Below are 14,699 nucleotides of genomic sequence, written 5' to 3'. Positions count from 1 at the left end.
TTTTTTAGACATTACACACAAATAAAAACGAATGACTAATGTGGGTACTGAGAGTCAATAGCAACATCAACCTGTTTTTGTAAATGTACATTTATATGTATATATTTGGTCTGTGAAGACCGTGATATTGTCTGTCATGTCAGTGACACTATTGTCTGTAATGTCTGAGACACTATTGTCTGTAATGTCTGTAATGTCTGTAACGTCTGGGATACTATCATGTCTGTAATGTCTGTAATGTCTGGGATATTATCATGTCTGTAATGTCTGTAATGTCTGGGATACTATCATGTCTGTAATGTCTGTAATGTCTGGGATATTATAATGTCTGTAATGTCTGTAATGTCTGGGATACTATCATGTCTGTAATGTCTGTAATGTCTGGGATATTATCATGTCTGTAATGTCTGTAATGTCTGGGATACTATCATGTCTGTAATGTCTGGGATACTATCATGTCTGTAATGTCTGTAATGTCTGGGATACTATCATGTCTGTAATGTCTGTAATGTCTGGGATATTATCATGTCTGTAATGTCTGTAATGTCTGGGATACTATCATGTCTGTAATGTCTGTAATGTCTGGGATATTATAATGTCTGTAATGTCTGTAATGTCTGGGATACTATCATGTCTGTAATGTCTGTAATGTCTGTAATGTCTGGGATACTATCATGTCTGTAATGTCTGGGATATTATCATGTCTGTAATGTCTGTAATGTCTGTAATGTCTGGGATACTATCATGTCTGTATTGTCTGGGATACTATCATGTCTGTAATGTCTGTAATGTCTGGGATACTATCATGTCTGTAATGTCTGGGATATTATCATGTCTGTAATATCTGTAATGTCTGGGAAACTATCATGTCTGTAATGTCTGTAATGTCTGGGATACTATCATGTCTGTAATGTCTGTAATGTCTGGGATACTATCATGTCTGTAATATCTGTAATGTCTGGGATATTATCATGTCTGTAATGTCTGTAATGTCTGGGATATTATCATGTCTGTAATGTCTGTAATATCTGGGATACTATCATGTCTGTAATGTCTGGGATACTATCATGTCTGTAGTGTCTGGGATATTATTGTGTCTGTAATGTCTGTAATGTCTGGGATATTATCATGTCTGTAATGTCTGTAATATCTGGGATACTATCATGTCTGTAATGTCTGCAATGTCTGTAATGTCTGTAATGTCTGTAATGTCTGGGATACTATCATGTCTGTAATGTCTGTAATGTCTGGGATATTATCATGTCTGTATTGTCTGTAATGTCTGTAATGTCTGGGATACTATCATGTCTGTAAATTATGTAATGTCTGTAATATCTGGGATAGTATCATGTCTGTAATGTCTGTAATGTCTGGGATACTATCATGTCTGTAATGTCTGTAATGTCTGTAATGTCTGGGATACTATCATGTCTGTAATGTCTGGGATATTATCATGTCTGTAATTTCTGTAATGTCTGTAATGTCTGGGATACTATCAAGTCTGTAATGTCTGGGATACTATCATGTCTGTAATGTCTGTAATATCTGGGATACTATCTTGTCTGTAAAGTCTGTAATGTCTGGGATATTATCATGTCTGTAATGTCTGTAATATCTGGGATACTATCATGTCTGTAATGTCTGGGATATTATCATGTCTGTAATGTCTGTAATGTCTGGGATACTATCATGTCTGTAATGTCTGGGATATTATCATGTCTGTAATGTCTGTAATGTCTGGGATACTATCATGTCTGTAATGTCTGTAATGTCTGGGATACTATCATGTCTGTAATGTCTGTAATATCTGGGATATTATCATGTCTGTAATGTCTGGGATATTATCATGTCTGTAATGTCTGGGATACTATCATGTCTGTAATGTCTGTAATGTCTGGGATATTATCATGTCTGTAATGTCTGTAATATCTGGGATACTATCATGTCTGTAATGTCTGGGATACTATCATGTCTGTAGTGTCTGGGATATTATCATGTCTGTAATGTCTGTAATGTCTGTAATGTCTGGGATATTATCATGTCTGTAATGTCTGGGATACTATCATGTCTGTAATGTCTGTAATGTCTGGGATACTATCATGTCTGTAATGTCTGTAATGTCTGTAATGTCTGGGATACTATCATGTCTGTAATGTCTGGGATATTATCATGTCTGTAATGTCTGTAATGTCTGTAATGTCTGGGATATTATCATGTCTGTAATGTCTGGGATACTATCATGTCTGTAATGTCTGTAATGTCTGGGATACTATCATGTCTGTAATGTCTGTAATGTCTGGGATACTATCATGTCTGTAATGTCTGGGATATTATCATGTCTGTAATATCTGTAATGTCTGGGAAACTATCATGTCTGTAATGTCTGTAATGTCTGGGATACTATCATGTCTGTAATGTCTGTAATGTCTGGGATACTATCATGTCTGTAATGTCTGTAATGTCTGGGATATTATCATGTCTGTAATGTCTGTAATATCTGGGATACTATCATGTCTGTAATGTCTGGGATACTATCATGTCTGTAGTGTCTGGGATATTATTGTGTCTGTAATGTCTGTAATGTCTGGGATATTATCATGTCTGTAATGTCTGTAATATCTGGGATACTATCATGTCTGTAATGTCTGTAATGTCTGTAATGTCTGTAATGTCTGTAATGTCTGGGATACTATCATGTCTGTAATGTCTGTAATGTCTGGGATATTATCATGTCTGTATTGTCTGTAATGTCTGTAATGTCTGGGATACTATCATGTCTGTAAATTATGTAATGTCTGTAATATCTGGGATAGTATCATGTCTGTAATGTCTGTAATGTCTGGGATACTATCATGTCTGTAATGTCTGTAATGTCTGTAATGTCTGGGATACTATCATGTCTGTAATGTCTGGGATATTATCATGTCTGTAATTTCTGTAATGTCTGTAATGTCTGGGATACTATCAAGTCTGTAATGTCTGGGATACTATCATGTCTGTAATGTCTGTAATATCTGGGATACTATCTTGTCTGTAATGTCTGTAATGTCTGGGATATTATCATGTCTGTAATGTCTGTAATGTCTGGGATACTATCATGTCTGTAATGTCTGGGATATTATCATGTCTGTAATGTCTGTAATGTCTGGGATACTATCATGTCTGTAATGTCTGTAATGTCTGGGATACTATCATGTCTGTAATGTCTGTAATATCTGGGATATTATCATGTCTGTAATGTCTGGGATATTATCATGTCTGTAATGTCTGTAATGTCTGGGATACTATCATGTCTGTAATGTCTGTAATGTCTGGGATATTATCATGTCTGTAATGTCTGTAATATCTGGGATACTATCATGTCTGTAATGTCTGGGATACTATCATGTCTGTAGTGTCTGGGATATTATCATGTCTGTAATGTCTGTAATGTCTGTAATGTCTGGGATATTATCATGTCTGTAATGTCTGGGATACTATCATGTCTGTAATGTCTGTAATGTCTGGGATACTATCATGTCTGTAATGTCTGTAATGTCTGTAATGTCTGGGATACTATCATGTCTGTAATGTCTGGGATATTATCATGTCTGTAATGTCTGTAATGTCTGTAATGTCTGGGATATTATCATGTCTGTAATGTCTGGGATACTATCATGTCTGTAATGTCTGTAATGTCTGGGATACTATCATGTCTGTAATGTCTGTAATGTCTGGGATACTATCATGTCTGTAATGTCTGTAATGTCTGGGATATTATCATGTCTGTCATGTCTGTAATGTCTGGGATATTATCATGTCTGTAATGTCTGGGATACTATCATGTCTGTAATGTCTGTAATGTCTGGGATACTCACTTGTGTCCCTGGGATCCCCTGCTGACCCGGAGGTCCTGGCTCTCCTTGAGGTCCCTAAACAAAGACAGATACGCTCAATCTCACATGACAATGAGCTAAGAGCAGAGCAGGACACAGCAGTCATTATGTGAAGTAACCGGTGCCCCTGCATATTGACTCTGTATCTGTACAGCCTGTATAGAGCCTCGCTACTGTTATTTTACCTGCATATTGACTCTGTATCTGTACAGCCTGTATAGAGCCTCGCTACTGTTATTTTACCTGCATATTGACTCTGTATCTGTACACCCTGTATAGAGCCTCGCTACTGTTATTTTACCTGCATATTGACTCTGTATCTGTACAGCCTGTATAGAGCCTCGCTACTGTTATTTTACCTGCATATTGACTCTGTATCTGTACACCCTGTATAGAGCCTCGCTACTGTTATTTTACTGCTGCTCTTTAATTATTTGTTACTTTTATTTTTATTTCTTGCTTCTACTTGCTTTTATTTAACACTTAAGGTCTACACCTGTTGTATTCGGCGCGTGTGACAAAAAACAATTTGATTTGAAGTATATTTGTATATTTTACTAAGAAGATGGACACGTTTGAGGAGATGTTTGAGGGTCTACTCTCAATACGTTTGGGACTGAAGAAAAATCAATCAATCAATCAATCAAAATGATTTATAAAGCCCAGTATACATCAGCCGAAGCCACAAAGTGCATCTGGTTTAAATAGTAGAGAATTAGTTGACCTTGGAAAGAACTGATATTTCTGGACCAAACAAACAACTGTATCGTGCAGTCTGTTGCTACTCTGAACTGTAGGATTGCTGTTGTTGAAGTTCGTCCTAAGCACTGATTTGGGACCAGATTACCTTTCCCAAATCCTATCATTAACCATTAGAAGGTTAGCTTGCAAAACTGACCTAGATCAGTGCTTAGGGGCAATATCAGCCAACTCCGATGTGCTACAGGGAGAGGCCCCAGCGGGCAGTCATTTTGAAACACATAGAGAGGTCATTGCTCACAAACACACAGTTTGACCATTGACCTCTACAGCTGTGAAGTTTAAAATAGCGTTAGAACCTAGCCCAAACAACCTATCCTAAACACTGACACACTGTAGTAGACTACACTCCTCTCTGGTGACAAATAATGTATTGGTCAGGCTTATACAAACACTATATAAACCAGTTCTGGTTCCATCAGAGTGGGTGTTTTAGTTTAGCATCTGTGTGAGATAACGTTATGAGTGTTCATACCATGTTTCCTTTGGGACCGTGTGGCCCGTCCACTCCAGCTACACCCTGTGGGAACACAAATATTCAGATGAGTAGGAACTTCTTATTCAATGTTGTAACATACAGGAGATACCACAGTGATAACTCTATCATAGGAAAGTATGTGTTAAGTACTACTTACAGGCTGTCCAGTGGGACCGGGTGGACCGCGGGGCCCAAGCAGACCTCTAGGACCCTAGAGACAGAGAGAGAGAGAGAGAGAGAGAGAGAGAGAGAGAGAGAGAGAGAGAGAGAGAGAGAGAGAGAGAGAGAGAGAGAGAGAGAGAAAAAAAAGAAGAGTTTCAGGATCACACAAAGATGGTGGATAAATGAAAATAGTCCACGCAAGCCGTTTACCATTGTAAAAAATATTCAATGTTCCTGTCTGGGGGCATTCCCTCTTTCACGTGAGCATGCTTTCCCTCGTGAACTCACGGTTCCTTCATAATACTGTATCTGGAATGATCAAGTGAGATAGAGAACCACTGCCTATGGTCTACCTATTGTCCCTTCTCCACTTGCCTCACTAGTTCCACCCCGCCTAGACCAGATAACATTTGCATTTGAGATGTCTCAGTCTGGGGCACCCAATAAGTAGACCAGAGTGCCCCCCCCCCCCCCCCCCCCTCACCCAATCAGAAAAAATGAGGGAGTGGGATGTCTCGCTTTCTCTACTGTCTCTGGGTCTCAGAAAACAATGTTTAAGTCATCTGTAGAACAAATGCCCAATTAAGAAACCCTGCCCCCAATGGACTAATATGAATCATACATGAAATAACTGATGCAGAAGTAGTCGTGCTGTCAACCAGAGGAGATAGTAGGTCATAACAGGGTGGTTGAATACTTATATTACTCCAATATCTTTGTTACACTGTCGGGCCCTATTTATCAAACCTAATAGCAATTCAGTGGACACTCTCTTACGCTCTCTCCAGCCAATCCCCTTGGCCCGATCTCTCCATCCTCGCCCTGCACAGAGAGAAAAAACAGTTAGTTTACACAGTAAGGAAGGAGGGATGTAAATGAAGAAGGGGAGTGGGATAATGATGAAGGGGGAGAGGATACTCACTCTCTGTCCATCCTCTCCAGGGGCTCCAGGAGGTCCCAGTGGTCCTGTCTCCCCCTATGGGAGAGGGGGATATAGAGGGGGAGAGAGAGAGAGAGATGTGTGTTATTATTATAAAAGAGGATTGGGCCAGGCCAGCTGTAGACTTGAAGCCGCTCACAACCTCTATTTACGTCAAACTGGCTGGCTGACTGACTCTGTTGTTACCTTGATGTTACCAAGGCCAGGATTAGGATCTGCACGCCCCGGCTGGAAATATCTGAGGCCTCCTAATATCTGTCTCAGTCCCTTCTCTCTGTTTCTCTACCTCTCTGCAGCCCAAGCTCCTATTTTGCCTGGTGGGGGACTTACATTTACATTTTAGTCATTTAGCAGACGCTCTTATCCAGAGCGACTTACAGTAGTGAATGCATACATTTCATACATTTTTTTCTCCATACTGGTCCCCCATGGGAAACAAACCCACAGCCCTGGCGTTGCAAACACCATGCTCTACCAACTGAGCCACACGGGACCACTTGTGTGGCTTGCCTCTTCTAAGGGCCCTCCAAGCAGACCGTACAGAACAGGACTGGCACTGGGAGTTCTGTATATGCATGTGTATCATCGTAGCATGACCAAGATCTTCAACATGCTGCCTGGCTATGTGTCTGGTGAGTAACTCTTTGGAAGAGATCGATATAAGAGGATCAATGTGTCCAAGCTATTGGTCCAACTGTAAGTCTAAATAATGCTAACTTTATTTAGTTCATTTTAAATGACCACTTCAAAGCCATTCAGATTAGCTCTACAATAACACAATAATATATATAATTCAGCATTTCATTTTCTGAATGAAGGACTTAGCTGATTGAATAATATTGCACACATAAAAACTCAAGACAGATTATTCAGTAGTAACACCCACAAGCTGATGTCGCCAAAAATGTCAGACATTTTATAACTTCCAAAACCCTTGGTATTTCTAAAATCCCCTGTTCAGAGCCTAATAGCGTTGGCATTTTGTTTTAAGCCAATTTGGTTTTATCAAATAGGGCAACAGTGTTTTTACCCGTAAGCCTATAAACGTCCAAGGCCATTTGTTTCTCAGACCAACACTAGTCTATTGTTCAATGATATTCATCCAGTATGTATCCCCTTGATTACCTGCTGTGCTAAATCTCACTGTAATTTACCTCAGGTCCTCTGGAATGAGTGATAATATTAGATGGAAAAGACCAGTGTTTTTGGAACATACTGTATTGCTGGCCATACTACGACCCATATACTCTCTCTTTCACTATTTGTTCAAGCGGGTCGACGGGTTGAAGAGTGAAGGTGACTTTAAATCAGACCCTCAATCTAAGTGAACCAGTATAGGAAGTGGAAGTCATGTTTTGTAGAGGGAGAGAATAGGGAGATCATGATCATTTTGTGTCTGCTTCATGGGTCATTTCCCTGAGATAGTATGCAGGCTCTCAACTACCTAATGTACAGATGTAGGATCTTCATTTGAGCCAGTTTGCTACAGCAGGAAAATAATCCTGCAGCAACAAGACATTTTAATTATTATTTGGATTATAATTAATGGATATTTTTGTAGGAGGTAATACATTTTTCCTAAGGAAAATGTCAAACTTCAAAAGCCTTTTTAAACCTCAAATGCAGTTTTAGTTGTCCTGCATTGCAGGAAAGTTCTCCTGTACCAGGGTGATCAAATCAAGATCCTACATCTGTATTCCCATTTAGGAAGAGGTGAACATGCAGGAGCTTGTGACTTTGTGGTGACGTTACTATACTCACCCTGTGTCCCTTCTCACCAGGCAGACCGGGCAGGCCATCAAAGCCTCTGTCACCCTGTGGAGAAACAATGTGACAATGACCACCGAGTCCCAAGATGATACAGACATCATCCTGCATAAGTTTACAACACAGTATTGTGATCAAAACAGAACAGTCACACTAGAGAAAGTGACTAGAGAAAAGTGACTAGTAGACAGAGGTCCTCGTGTACCTTAGAGCCTGACTCTCCGGGCATTCCTCGGGCGCCATCGGCGCCGCCACGACCCTACAAGAGAGAGGGAGAGAGAGAGAGAGAGAGAGAGAGAGAGATAGGCTAAACATGGAAACATCAAGATCAATCAGGGCATGACATCTACCTGGAAATACAGCTACAGACAATTATGTCATCCACTGCCAGGTTGTCTTTTTTGGTCATTTTAACTGGATTTTAGCACATATCAGGCATCTGTTTTTGATTCATTAGGATAAACCTAAAACTCAGATCTCACACGGCACACACACACACACACACACACACACACACACACACACACACACAAGTGGCGGATGAGGGTCACTCAGTTCACTTACCCTCTTGCCAGATTTGCCTATTTGTCCTGCAGACCCTTGGACTCCCCTGGGGCCCTGTGAATGACAAGTGATGATAGTCCGTTTCTAGTCAGCTGAGGAAAATGAACTGTATAGGTAGTGAAAGGTGTAGGAATAGGTAACTGTAGGTGAGATATTGAGGTATTGGTAACTACAGTGAGGTAATGGTAACTGTAGTGAGGTATGGGTAACTGTAGTGAGGTATGGGTAACTGTAGTGAGGTATTGGTAACTGTAGTGAGGTATGGGTAACTGTAGTGAAGTATGGGTAACTGTAGTGAGGTATTGGTAACTGTAGTGAAGTATGGGTAACTGTATTGAGGTATTGGTAACTGTAGTGAGGCATGGGTAACTGTAGTGAAGTATGGGTAACTGTAGTGAGGTATTGGTAACTGTAGTGAGGCATGGGTAACTGTAGTGAGGTATTGGTAACTGTAGTGAGGTATTGGTAACTGTAGTGAGGCATGGGTAACTGTAGTGAGGTATTGGTAACTGTAGTGAGGCATGGGTAACTGTATTGAGGTATGGATAACTGTAGTGAAGGATGGGTAACTGTCGTGAAGGATGGGTAACTGTAGTGTGGTATTGGTAACTGTAGAGAAGGATGGGTAACTGTAGAGAAGGATGGGTAACTGTAGTGAGGTATTGGTAGCTGTAGAGAAGGATGGGTAACTGTAGAGAAGGATGGGTAACTGTAGTGTGGTATTGGTAACTGTAGAGAAGGATGGGTAACTGTAGTGAGGTATGGGTAACTGTAGTGAGGTATTGGTAACCGTAGTGAGGCATGGGTAACTGTAGTGAGGTATTGGTAACTGTAGTGAGGCATGGGTAACTGTAGTGAGGCATGGGTAACTGTAGTGAGGTATTGGTAACTGTAGTGAGGCATGGGTAACTGTAGTGAGGTATTGGTAACTGTAGTGAGGCATGGGTAACTGTAGTGAGGCATGGGTAACTGTAGTGAGGTATTGGTAACTGTAGGGAGGTATGGGTAACTGTAGTGAGGTATTGGTAACTGTAGGGAGGTATGGGTAACTGTAGAGAGGTACTGGTAAATGTAGAGAGGTACTGGTAACTGTAGTGAGGTATTGGTAACTGTAGTGAGGCATGGGTAACTGTAGTGAGGTATTAGTAACTGTAGTGAGGTATTGGTAACTGTAGTGAGGTATGGGTAACTGTATTGAGGTATGGATAACTGTAGTGAAGGATGGGTAACTGTCGTGAAGGATGGGTAACTGTAGTGTGGTATTGGTAACTGTAGAGAAGGATGGGTAACTGTAGAGAAGGATGGGTAACTGTAGTGAGGTATTGGTAGCTGTAGAGAAGGATGGGTAACTGTAGAGAAGGATGGGTAACTGTAGTGTGGTATTGGTAACTGTAGAGAAGGATGGGTAACTGTAGTGAGGTATGGGTAACTGTAGTGAGGTATTGGTAACTGTAGTGAGGTATGGGTAACTGTAGTGAAGTATGGGTAACTGTAGTGAGGTATTGGTAACTGTAGTGAAGTATGGGTAACTGTATTGAGGTATTGGTAACTGTAGTGAGGCATGGGTAACTGTAGTGAAGTATGGGTAACTGTAGTGAGGTATTGGTAACTGTAGTGAGGCATGGGTAACTGTAGTGAAGTATGGGTAACTGTAGTGAGGTATTGGTAACTGTAGTGAGGCATGGGTAACTGTAGTGAGGTATTGGTAACTGTAGTGAGGTATTGGTAACTGTAGTGAGGCATGGGTAACTGTAGTGAGGTATTGGTAACTGTAGTGAGGCATGGGTAACTGTAGTGAGGCATGGGTAAGTGTAGTGAGGCATGGGTAACTGTAGTGAGGCATGGGTAACTGTAGTGAGGTATTGGTAACTGTAGGGAGGTATGGGTAACTGTAGAGAGGTACTGGTAAATGTAGAGAGGTACTGGTAAGTGTAGTGAGGTATTGGTAACTGTAGTGAGGTATGGGTAACTGTATTGAGGTATGGATAACTGTATTGAGGTATGGATAACTGTAGTGAAGGATGGGTAACTGTCATGAAGGATGGGTAACTGTAGTGCGGTATGGGTAACTGTAGAGAGGTACTGGTAGCTGTAGTGAGGTACTGGTAACTATATTGAGGTATTGGTAACTGTAGTGAGGTATAGGTAACTGTAGTGAAGGATGGGTAACTGTAGTGAGGTATAGGTAACTGTAGAGAAGGATGGGTAACTGTAGTGAAGGATGGGTAACTGTAGTGAGGTATGGGTAACTGTATTGAGGTATGGATAACTGTAGTGAAGGATGGGTAACTGTCGTGAAGGATGGGTAACTGTAGTGTGGTATTGGTAACTGTAGAGAAGGATGGGTAACTGTAGAGAAGGATGGGTAACTGTAGTGAGGTATTGGTAGCTGTAGAGAAGGATGGGTAACTGTAGAGAAGGATGGGTAACTGTAGTGTGGTATTGGTAACTGTAGTGAAGGATGGGTAACTGTAGTGAAGAATGGGTAACTGTAGTGAAGGATGGGTAACTGTAGTGAGGTATAGGTAACTGTAGAGAAGGATGGGTAACTGTAGAGAAGGATGGGTAACTGTATTGAGGTATTGGTAACTGTAGAGAAGGATGGGTAACTGTAGAGAAGGATGGGTAACTGTAGTGAAGGATGGGTAACTGTAGTGAAGGATGGGTAACTGTAGTGAGGTATAGGTAACTGTAGAGAAGGATGGGTAACTGTAGAGAAGGATGGGTAACTGTAGAGAAGGATGGGTAACTGTAGTGAGGTATTGGTAGCTGTAGAGAAGGATGGGTAACTGTAGAGAAGGATGGGTAACTGTAGTGAGGTATTGGTAGCTGTAGAGAAGGATGGGTAACTGTAGAGAAGGATGGGTAACTGTAGAGAAGGATGGGTAACTGTAGTGAGGTATTGGTAGCTGTAGAGAAGGATGGGTAACTGTAGAGAAGGATGGGTAACTGTAGTGAGGTATTGGTAGCTGTAGAGAAGGATGGGTAACTGTAGAGAAGGATGGGTAACTGTAGTGAGGTATTGGTAGCTGTAGAGAAGGATGGGTAACTGTAGAGAAGGATGGGTAACTGTAGAGAAGGATGGGTAACTGTAGAGAAGGATGGGTAACTGTAGTGAGGTATTGGTAGCTGTAGAGAAGGATGGGTAACTGTAGAGAAGGATGGGTAACTGTAGTGAGGTATTGGTAGCTGTAGAGAAGGATGGGTAACTGTAGAGAAGGATGGGTAACTGTAGAGAAAGATGGGTAACTGTAGTGAGGTATTGGTAGCTGTAGAGAAGGATGGGTAACTGTAGAGAAGGATGGGTAACTGTAGTGAGGTATTGGTAGCTGTAGAGAAGGATGGGTAACTGTAGAGAAGGATGGGTAACTGTAGAGAAGGATGGGTAACTGTAGTGAGGTATTGGTAGCTGTAGAGAAGGATGGGTAACTGTAGAGAAGGATGGGTAACTGTAGTGAGGTATTGGTAACTGTAGAGAAGGATGGGTAACTGTAGTGAGGTATTGGTAGCTGTAGAGAAGGATGGGTAACTGTAGAGAAGGATGGGTAACTGTAGTGAGGTATAGGTAACTGTAGAGAAGGATGGGTAACTGTAGAGAAGGATGGGTAACTGTAGAGAAGGATGGGTAACTGTAGTGAGGTATTGGTAACTGTAGAGAAGGATGGGTAACTGTAGAGAAGGATGGGTAACTGTAGTGAGGTATAGGTAACTGTAGAGAAGGATGGGTAACTGTAGAGAAGGATGGGTAACTGTAGTGAGGTATGGGTAACTGTAGTGTGGTATGGGTAACTGTAGTGAAGGATGGGTAACTGTCGAGAAGGATGGGTAACTGTAGAGAAGGATGGGTAACTGTAGTGAGGTATATTGTAGAGTATCACTGTGAGTGTGTTAAGTAGTCTACAGGTATATGTTTAACCTCTCACCTGAGGACCAGGGTCTCCACTATCACCTTTAAGTCCAGCAGAACCAGGAACACCCTGAGATAGAGATGGACCAGTGAGAAACACAGACACAAATCTTAAGTCAGTCCTATGGCTTGATCATAACTCCACACAGCCAGTAAGGTGAGTATATGTTTCATACAATGAAACAGCAGATGGCGACATTTAGCTGTTAGTTGATGCCTCTTGTGTTGTTTGAATAGAGGAACTGACATGTATTGTAGAAAAAAGGAAAAGTTTATTAAACAATGTTACAAAACCATTGTATAGAATTATATCTCAGGCAAAGTAAGAACTCTTTATCTTCATTTGTTTTGAAAAGGATTTAGATAGGATGACTATAAGTGTGTGAGTATCTTTAATCAGGACTAAAGTATGTTTCATCTTCAACATTTCCATGTGTCAGCTATCTAATCGGCACCAAAAATGTATTATTCAACAGAGATGAATGGATATGACAAAAGCAAACAAATGTGAATTTCCTTTTGGGGCTCTAGAACTTAATTGGGTATTTTTGGGGCATATACTTAAGTCTAAAATTGTGGGGTTCTATTGCAAGGCTAGATGGAACTTTTAAAGCACCTTACCGGTCTTCGCGACTGAAACATTCCCAACTAGTGATTTAATAATTACAGCCAAGTTTTAAGAACTATCATGGACTTTGTGGTTTTAAAGGGGAAGACCTAAGGTAGACCTATCAAATGAACACAAACAAAGGGAAATGCACTAGAATTATAAAAATAAGCTTCAACCCTCTAATCTTGTTCATGTTTCATCTCTACTCAGGGACCCATATAGCTGGTTAGTAGCTCCGGATGGTAATATGGAGGAAGATAGCTCATAGGGAGGGTGAAAAATAGAGGTGAATTGTGACATAATACTTTGTAGGTTTCTGACAGGGCTGTCGATGACCTGTGTTCACCATTCCTTACATGAGGTGGAAAGACTTAGCAAGACCGACGTGTTTGGCTGTGTGTGTTATGACGTGTGGAAGAACGGAAAATTACCACTGGACCGGATCTTCCTGTGAGACCCATTGGACCTGAGGGACCTCTCATGGCGAGCTGTGGGGTAGACGGCGGGAGGGTGGAGGGGGGTGGAGAAGGGAAGGGATGACAAATCACCAGTCAGAGCGAGACACCCTCCATATGTCACAGCGCCTCACAGACATCCTAACATCCTAACTCAAACACTCTCTTATAGCCCACTACTAATCTTCTTCTGTGGTGTCATGGGTCTACCGTAAGTGAAACATGATGACGCAATGGCCTACACTCGTACAAGACCCAATCCTTTTCTTCTCTCTCTCTCTCTCTCTCTCTCTCTCTCTCTCTCTCTCTTTCCTCAGTCACCTGTTGGTCTGTTGGGATGGCCCAACCGTGGGTCATGAACTCCTGTACTATTTTTAAATGCCTCCTGCATCTGTCCAAACAGGCTGTGGTCCTTCATGTAGCCTGCTCAGCACCTCTCTCAGCCCCCCCCCCCCCCCCCCCTCCCATGAACACAGCTGTGAGAAGACACACACTTATAACGAGCAAGATAGCTGAAATGCCAAGGAGGTTCTCTTTTTAATAAAAAATTAATTAATTTCAAGAGAGATAGCTGCGCCAGTTTTACCCCCCCAAAGGCTACACTGGAGCCGCTTGGCCTCCTTTGGCCCACTTTGGCCTGGTGTACTGTTTCGCCTGCTTCGACCCCCTTCGGCCTGCTTCGGCCCCCTTCGGCTGCTACAGCCATGGCATTCGGCCCTCTTTGGCCAATTACGGCCCTGGTGTACTCACTCTAGCCTGGGAGAGGATGGCCTGGGCTTGGGCCTCCTGGGCAGACACCACGGGTCCCTTCTCTCCGTCCCCTCCAAAACGGAACTGTCACACAGAGAACACAGGCCTTACAAAAGACAAATCACAATCATGCTGCGTGTGAACAACATCTAAATATCAATCAAGGACATGGACCAAGAAAGAGAACATATGGATCAAGATCAAGCAAGACAATCAATCAATTCATTTATTTTTGCCCGTTTTTTTACATCGGTAGTTGTCGTAAAGTGCTTTACAGTTGCCAATACATTTAAATACTGGTAGACATTAGTGTTTGTTGGATTGTATGTATTAAGCATTATGTCAGGTCTGGTACTTACTGGCAGCATCAGCATGGTACCCGGAGGACCTGGTAAACCGTCGGCTCCTGCCAGACCAGCCCGCCCTGCGGAC

General features: G+C 41.7%; 1 protein-coding gene across 1 annotated transcript in view; it reads right to left on the bottom strand.

The window, feature by feature from the left end:
* Positions 1-14,699, bottom strand: part of col11a1a (collagen, type XI, alpha 1a) — a gene marked incomplete in the record, with an annotated part of 81,221 nt that overhangs the window by 40,617 nt on the left and 25,905 nt on the right. Inside the window, 12 exon segments of the mRNA XM_029698069.1 lie at positions 3,858-3,911; positions 5,110-5,154; positions 5,270-5,323; positions 6,052-6,096; positions 6,197-6,250; positions 7,976-8,029; positions 8,187-8,240; positions 8,546-8,599; positions 12,469-12,522; positions 13,494-13,550; positions 14,268-14,351; positions 14,627-14,697. Coding sequence (XP_029553929.1) covers positions 3,858-3,911; positions 5,110-5,154; positions 5,270-5,323; positions 6,052-6,096; positions 6,197-6,250; positions 7,976-8,029; positions 8,187-8,240; positions 8,546-8,599; positions 12,469-12,522; positions 13,494-13,550; positions 14,268-14,351; positions 14,627-14,697 — 680 coding nt within the window.

This window comes from Salmo trutta, chromosome 2 (assembly GCF_901001165.1).
Source record: "Salmo trutta chromosome 2, fSalTru1.1, whole genome shotgun sequence".
Classification (NCBI taxonomy): Eukaryota; Metazoa; Chordata; class Actinopteri; order Salmoniformes; family Salmonidae; genus Salmo; species Salmo trutta.
Note: the sequence above shows the minus strand (reverse complement) of the source record. Positions and strands in the feature narration are given on the sequence as shown.